The sequence below is a fragment of the Alexandromys fortis genome, unplaced genomic scaffold, assembly GCF_014885135.2.
Source record: "Alexandromys fortis isolate MF-2015 unplaced genomic scaffold, M_Fortis_MF-2015_v1.1 scaffold_84, whole genome shotgun sequence".
Classification (NCBI taxonomy): domain Eukaryota; kingdom Metazoa; phylum Chordata; class Mammalia; order Rodentia; family Cricetidae; genus Alexandromys; species Alexandromys fortis.
Genome location: NW_026068017.1, coordinates 4,602,588 through 4,610,551, shown reverse-complemented (window position 1 = coordinate 4,610,551; position 7,964 = coordinate 4,602,588). Strand labels below are relative to the sequence as shown.

General features: G+C 49.6%; 1 protein-coding gene across 1 annotated transcript; it reads left to right on the top strand.

Moving 5' to 3' along the window:
• The first annotated feature begins 5,347 nt into the window (after window positions 1-5,347).
• On the top strand, window positions 5,348-7,454 carry Rnf227 (ring finger protein 227). Its single transcript, XM_050162628.1, has 2 exons — window positions 5,348-5,891; window positions 5,992-7,454. Exons 1-2 carry the CDS (start codon window positions 5,372-5,374, stop codon window positions 6,045-6,047), a joined length of 576 nt encoding a protein of 191 aa, XP_050018585.1. The 5' UTR covers window positions 5,348-5,371; the 3' UTR covers window positions 6,048-7,454.
• Window positions 7,455-7,964: the final 510 nt, after the last annotated feature.

The window sequence follows — 7,964 nt, the reverse complement described above, 5'->3', positions numbered from 1 at the left end:
CGGCCCCCCCCCCGCCCCCCCGCCCCCCCCCCCCCCCCCCCCCCCGTCTTCTGGTCTTTCCCTCATCTTGCATCTTCAGGTGCCCAGAAGTGAAGCAGTTTTGTTGTGGCTGGATGGGAAAGGTCCCAGGGGGTGTGGTTTTGAGATGTGATAGGGTAAGAAAAGAGGGAAACAAGAGGAAAGGAGTCAGAACTTGCAAGGGAAAGCAGAGAAAGGCCCCATGGGAAGGCAGCAGAAACAGAGTCCAGTGATGCCCCTGTCTCCTTCCTCTATGGACTGATTTCTTGGAGGGAAGGAAGTGGGCGGAAAGTCACAACCTGCAGGGATTACAAGGGCAAAGGAGATGACTTCTGCCACCTTAAATATAACCTTAGCAGCTCCCTTCTTCCCTGCTTCTCCTGCCTCCACCCTAAGCTGGGAGTGCAGAGTGGAGCCCATTTCCTGGAGACTGAGCAGCCTGCCTTTACTGACTGGATTAGCAACCATCAGGATCCACTAATGAGCACTTACAGCCGCCCCTTTAGTCTCCCACTCATTCTGGAAGACGGCAGGAACCAAGGGGAAGTGTATGACTAAGCTATGATTAGTTCTTGTGTGACAAACATACAAGAATTTATCAATTCAGTGCAGTATTCTCCTTAAATAGTTCCTGCGGAGAGCAGTGCGCTCCTCCTGGTGCTGCCTCCCTAATGCTCAACGGTTTTGTTTCTTCTTTATTTTTCCTTCTTCTGTTCCACACATTTTAAAACCTCCCCTTAGAATTACCTCGAGGCAGTTTAGAAGTCCCTTGTAAACAGAACCTTTATTGTCACACATCCTTGTCTGTAAACATTTGCTATATTTCTCAACCACCTTATTGATAAATTCAATGAGTATTCTGGGCATCAGTCCTTCTGTGGTGGGCACAGGGACATGGAGCTGCCTTGTGGGCATCAGTCCCTCATGGTGGGCACAGGGACATGGAGCTGCCTTCGTGGAGTTTGCTGCTGAGAGAGACAATCACGTGGCCACTGCTCCAGTGCAAACTGCTGTTGCCCAATGTCCAGAGGGAAGCACACGGGGTTAGCAGCGTCTGGAGTGGGTATGTGACATGGGAGGCTGCCCAGAGAGGAGGTATTGACAGCAAGAGTGAGGAGAGTGAGAGCCTAGCAGAACAAGGGAACATGCACTGTATCAGACAGCTTTCTGTTGCGGAGACAAAATTCCTGAGGTAAACAAGCAAAAAGGGAAGGCTTATTCCACACAGTTGCTCGGCACATTTGCCTTTAAACCTGTGGCAGACCATCATGGTGGATAAGATGCTCACTTTATAGCAGCTGGGAAGCAGAGAGCAAGGGGCTGAGTTCTCAATAACCCTTTCAGGACCACACCCCGTAACCTAAATTCTAACAGTTCCATCCCCTCTCCAATGTACCATCACCTGGGAAGCAAGCCTTCGACACATGGCTTTGCATCCACACCATAACAGAACCCAACAGTCCCTGAAGCCCGAGTGTCCACAGAGAAAACAAGTAAAATGTGGGCACACTGAGGTCAGGGCACATAAGGCCTTCTGGGTAGTATCTGTTTCGATTACTTGTTGATAAACACACAAATCATCCCAAAGTCTAGTGACTTGAAACAGCTTTTAAAAGTGAATTTGAGGTGAGGTGAGGAGAGCTAAAGCGATGACTAAACAGTTAAGGTGGCACAGTGCTCTTGCAGAGGACCCACGTCTTTTGTGGCTCCTCAGGTGTCACACCCCCAAAACTCTAGCCCCGGGGTAGCATCTGACACCCTCTTTTGTCTCAGCAGGCACCTGCATGAACACACACACACACACACATACACACACACACAGAGGGAGGGGAATTAAAAATAATTAAAAACAAATGCGTAACCAACTTACACATTTTTTCATGGTTCTGTGGGCTGATTGGGAGTCTCTCTGCTGTTTCACTTGGCCTCCTTCATGTGGCTGTATTTGCTAAGCAGGCTAACTAGGCAGGAATATTCCAAGTGGCTTCACTAGCTTGTCAGGCAATCAGCATTAGCCGTTCTTGGAGTGCATCCATTTCCCTCCACAGGGCCTCACCTCCAGTGCTTAGGTCTAACCCTACTGCCTTCTACGGTGGTTTGAGGGCAGCCTTCCAGCAGACAGAAGGTGCAGTGCTGTGGAAGACTAGGCTCCAGAACACACACACGATTTCTGCCTCGTGCTATTACTGGTCAAGGTTGGTCACAAAGCCATCCTCCTCTGCAGAGATAAGGAAGTAGATTGCTTTTGTTTGGAAACAGCCTCACTATGTAGTCCAGGTTGTCCTCAAACTCACAAACTGTCTCTGCCTCCTTAGTGCTGGGGTTACAGTTATGGCCACCATGCCTAGTCTAGGCCCTGACTGATGATGCGGTTGCAAAGGATCTGGATGCCATTCAACACTCGTTACCTTAAAAGATTTTTAAACAGGAGCAGAAGCAGCGTTGGGCAGAATGTGATTGGTTTGAGATTGGAGAGCTCTCTGTAAATAACATGCAGGGGAGGCCCGCAGAAGGCCTATGCATTTGTGTTCATTGGATAGGGAGGTGAGAGATGACAACAGCTTGGACCAGGAGGATGAGCAAGAGGTGGAGATGAGTAGGTGGATTGGCTATTAAAGGGAGAAATGACCTTTAATAATAAATAATAATAATAAAGGAAGGTGAAGGGAAGGAGAAGCCAAGAAAGGGAAGGAAAAACTGGAAGATAGTCTGGCCTAGAAATGGGAGCTCATCAGTTTGGGTTCTTGGTGATAAGGCTGTGAAGCAGGTGACAGGATAGTATAAATCATGGCTTAGAGGGGCCCTTGGCGGTGACACACTCCAGACTCCTTTTATTCTAACTTCGATGATTAAGATTTGGGTTGGGGAGATGACTCGCTGGGTTAGGCGCTTGAAGGCAAGTGTGTGAACCTAAGTGCACATCCACAGACCTCACATAAACTGAGTGTAATGATGCAAGTGTCTGTAATCACATTTCCACCACAGTGGGTGGGAGGTGCACACAGGAGAAGCCTTCAAATCCCAGACGCTTGTGGGCTGGCTATCTTGGCATACAAATCTGTGAAATTCTGTCTTTAGCAAGGTAAAGGTATAGTTAGGCTGGGCATGGTGGCACACACTTTCTTAGCACTCTGAGGCAGAGGCAGACAGATCTCTTTGAGTTTGAGGCCAGCCTGGTCTACAGAGTTCCAGGCCAGTGGGGCTACACATTAAGACTCCACCTCCAGAAGGGACACACCCACTACACAGAAACAACAGGAAAAGCCAAACAAGGTGAGTGTGAGGAAACCTGAGGTCATCCTCTGACCTTCACACATGTGCCACAGCGTGAATTACACACAAGAATCCACGCACATTCTTTACATCGACATACATACAAGCACACAGACTACAATTTACCATCATTTGGAGTTTGTTTTATGTGTATTGTACATGTGTGTGTATGTATTCCAGGTGTGTGCAGGTTCCTGAGGACTCTAGAAAGGATTCAGATCTGAAACTAGGGTTACAGGCAATTGTGAACTGCCCAACATAGGCGCTGGGAACTGAACTCAGGTCCTCTGGAAGAGCAGCAGGTGTTCTTAAGCACTGAGCCACCTTGCCAGCCCCCTTCAAGAAATTTTACTTTTTATTTATTTATTTTTGGTTTTTCAAAATACTCTGTGTAGCAGTCCTGGCTGTCCTGGAATTCACTTTGTAGACCAGTCTGGCCTCGGACTCAGAGATCTGCCTGCTTCTGCCTCAGAGTGCTAGGATTAGAAGTGTGTGCCACCATGCCCAGCCTAACTAACCCTTTACCTGGGATTAAAGGTCCTGGGAGCTGAGGTAGGAGGACTGCATGAGTCTGAGACCAGCCTAAGCTACACAGTGAAGTCCCAATTAGACCGGAATAAAGATTACTTTGCTAGGCACAGTTCTGAATGCCTTTAATCCCAGCACTCGGGAGGCTGAGGCAGCCAGACCTCTTGTGAGTCTGAAGCCATCCAGAACTACACACAGAGCTCCAGACCAGCCTAGGGCTACGTAGTTAGACCCAGTCTCAAAAACAAAACAAAATAAAGATTATCCTCTAGGTTAACCTTACAAAACAAAACAAGCTCGACCTTACCTGCGATGAACCAGAAAATGCTATGCAGATAGAGAAACCCATCTTGGATTAACCAAGAGATGGTGTATGTGAAATACTGGTTACCCAAGAAGTTCAGTGAAGACAAAGCAGGCTTGGAGCCAAGGACGATCAGGACAGTAACTGCTGTGGCTTGTCTGGTGTTTACAGTGTCCCAGGAGTCATTTAAAACACCTTACAAACACAAGCTCTTTCGAGCCTTACTATTATTATCCAGATTTTGTAGATGAGGAAATCAAGGCCCAGAGAAGTTAAGTAACTTGCCTGTGATGTCACAACTAGGCTCTGTACTGGAGCCAGCTGTGTCAAGACTGTGTTATTATCCTCCGCACCGAACCTGGACTCCAAGTGCAAGAGAAGATGAGGAGGCAGCTTGGGTGTGGGTGCTAACATCGGGAGGGAATGTGGGTTGTGAGCACCATGTCCTGTTTACCTGTGCGAGAAGTCAGACCCCTGAGTCAGAAGTCATGCAGGGCTGCTTTGCTTCAACCATCATCCTGTGTGGGTGTCCAAGCCTGGATACTCTGGAAGGAAAAGATTCCCAGCATTCCTAAGGCCATGCTCCTGGAATCTAAGTCCCTCCCTAGGCTGAGATGTTAGCTGGAATCGAACTCTCTGAGGGAGGATGAAATTTAGGGAGCCTTAGGAGAACCCAAGAGGTCATGTATAAAAAAGGGAGGTGAGAGCGGCATCAATTATGGCTGGGCAGAATCCAAACATCCAGAGAACCAATTAAAACTGGGCAGAACCAACAGTAAACCTGGCGTACGTAGCCTGTTTGTGGGGGGGTTGAGAAAGAGGGTGAGCACGTGACAGATGGGCTACGAGGGCCCTTGAGACTTGGGCCAATGACTGTGTGCAAGAGGGGACCTGAGGATCTGCTCCATCTTAACGATGGCACTGGTGTTTTGCTGTGGGGGAGAAGTTTGCCAAGGGGGCAGTGGGTGGAGCGTGTCCCCCTTTCCCTCGGGCCGTTGTGGCATCGTGTGGGCATTCACCTCACTGTGTCCCCACTCGCATTCCCAGCCACACTCCTCCACCGCCCCCGACGCGTGCCACGGAAGGGAGCGGCTGATTTGTGCGTGACACCTCCAGGGTGGGGCCTCACTATTAAAAGGGGACAGAGGCGGCGGCGCCGGCCCCAGGCCCAGCCCAGGCCCAAGGAGGGCCGCTTGTTCAGTCTCCCAGCCGCCGCGGGATCGACGTCGTTGGGTCACAGTGGCCACGATGCAGCTCCTGATGAGGGTGCCTTCTCTTCCCGAGCGGGGTGAGCTGGACTGCAACATCTGCTACCGACCCTTCAACCTTGGGGCCCGCGCGCCCCGCCGCCTGCCCGGCACGGCGCGCGCCCGCTGCGGCCACACACTGTGCACCGCTTGCCTGCGCGAGCTGGCGGCGCGGGGCGACGGTAGCCGCCCGGCCGCGCGCGTGGTGCGCCTGCGCCGCGCTGTCACGTGCCCGTTCTGCCGCGCGCCTTCCCCGCTCCCGCGCGGCGGCGTCTCGGAGATCGCGCTAGACCCCGACTTGTGGTCACGGCTGGAGGAAAAGGCGCGGACTGAGCGGGAACGAGACCCGATGGGGAGCCCGGCTAAGAAAAGCGGAGACAACGGAGAGGACGACGACGACGGGGAAGACGAGAGCGCGAAGGGGGCGGGACCTACAAGTGCGGGTTGGCGCGCGCTTCGCCGGATCGTGGACAGGGTCCTGGCGCCAGCGCGCCGCTTGCGGCGTCCGTTGCCTAGCAATGGTGAGGGGCCGCTTAGGGAGGATGCTGGGCACAGAGCGCCCAAGAATGCTGGGTCAGGTTGCATCCTCCTGTTACCACTAACCCTTCTTCTTTCCTCCAGTGCTCTACTGTCCAGAGGTCAAGGACATTGCCCACATGACCCGTTGCACGCTGTAACCGAAGAACCTGGGAGCTGTGGCAGAAGGCTGGTGGGAGTTGCATCTTCGGGCATGCTCTCATACAAAGGGTTGATGTCAAGACTACCCTCTCTTGATGCTGGAATTGGTACGTTCGTGATGGAGTTGAACAGAAAGTACCCTAGGTGGCGTGAATTTTGAGCGGCGGAGGCTCCTAGACTGTGCCGGCTTTACATTGTATTCAGGATGGAAGTGGCCAAAGGATACAAAGCATACCATACCATACCATAACGTGGAAAGAAAACATACAAAAGCTTTGGCGTTTGTTCAGGGAGGCTGTGGTGTGAGATCCCATTTTACCAGTGGTCAGTGGTTGGAAATGTTTACTTAAAAAAAAAAAGACAGGACAGGGGACAAGCTAATTATCATGCCAATCTCGTGTATCTGGTTGTGTGTGTATGCTGGCATGCCATCTTCCCACTCTTGGTTCCTTGTTCCAGAAATTACTGAGTTGCCTCCCTGATTATGATTGGAAGCCTTGCTTCAGCTTGATAAGGCAGGTATGAAAATGTCCAAGGAGTGTTTATATGAGGCCTTAATTAAGGCTTATCGAGGATGGGTGAGCCATTTGATAAAGGAATCAGAATTTAACCTTATCTGTTATCTTTACAGCCTCTGTAGCAATATTAAAAAAAAAATAAGATGTTCACATAATTTTTTGTGTCCCATGATGGGACATTGCTTATTTTATGTGATTCGTTCTATTTTAAAGTCCTGTAAATATCTTACCATAGACTTAAAATCAAGACCAACAGTGTTGGTCTCACAGCTTGCTAGAAGTGCAGAATTTCAGGACCTCAGTCCACATTCCCTGACTCCATTTTCAGAATCCCAGGTGATCTCTATATATAAGTTAAGAAGCACTGGTTTAGATTTTCGTCACTCTGGGATGTCATCGTCATCTGTGGGTGGAACATTTAACACACTATGACACACTGCCTTAAAGTTCTGAAGTGACATTCTATTGTGGAAGGAAACTTTTTTCTGAGCTAAAAATGTGAATTGACAAGAGGCCTCAGTTTTCAGAGGTCTTTAAGAGCTTTTTACTGACAAATAATAATGTATCTAGTTGTAGAGTGTAAACCTGTTTTAGGACTGTCTTGTCATTTGCCTGTTCTTAATGTCAGCTTCTGTGTTCCCTTTTGGAGGCCAGCGCACATCTGCTGTGATGGGCCTTTTTGTTACATTTCTGTATGGGTGCTGTCAGAGTGAATGCTACATTAATCTTCTAATGTTTTATGTTTTGAGTGTTTCCAGAGTGTAAACGCCAAATGACTATCTCCAGAGCCAATAGCAGTGTTAATGTATATGTACCCCAAAAATGTTTGCTGAATTTACCCATTTTTATTGTAATAGTTTTGAGAATAAAGTATCTGTGCTTACTCAACCTGTGGAAGGCTCTTACTGAATTGTATTGTCTCGCAGTTTAAATCCTTCACAGATGAAACCAGACTGACCAGAACCTTTCTGCTTCGCAGTGGAATTGGACCTGTGGAGCAGCAGTGACCTCTACTGACTCTGTGTGGAAGCAGTGACTTGGAGGTGGAAAACAGTTTCGGTGTTAGGCACCTCTCCCTCTCTGCCTGCCACTTAGCATTGTGGCCTTAGGGGTCCTGCTGCTCACTAGCTCCACACTGAGCTCGTGATGTGGTTGGTACTGGGAAGGTCTTCCACACTCGGAAGGCAGAGGAGGTGGATTTGAGTTCCAGCCAGGTCTACAAAATGAGTTCCAAGACAGCCAGGGATACACAGAGGGACCCTGCCAGTGGCAATGGGGGTGTATGTGGCTGCTCCTTTGATTCTTGAATGGTTCAAGGGATCAAAGCCAGCCTTGGCGACAAAAGAAGTTCCAGGACAGCCAGGGCTAGAGAGAAACCCTGTCTCAAAATCCAAAATA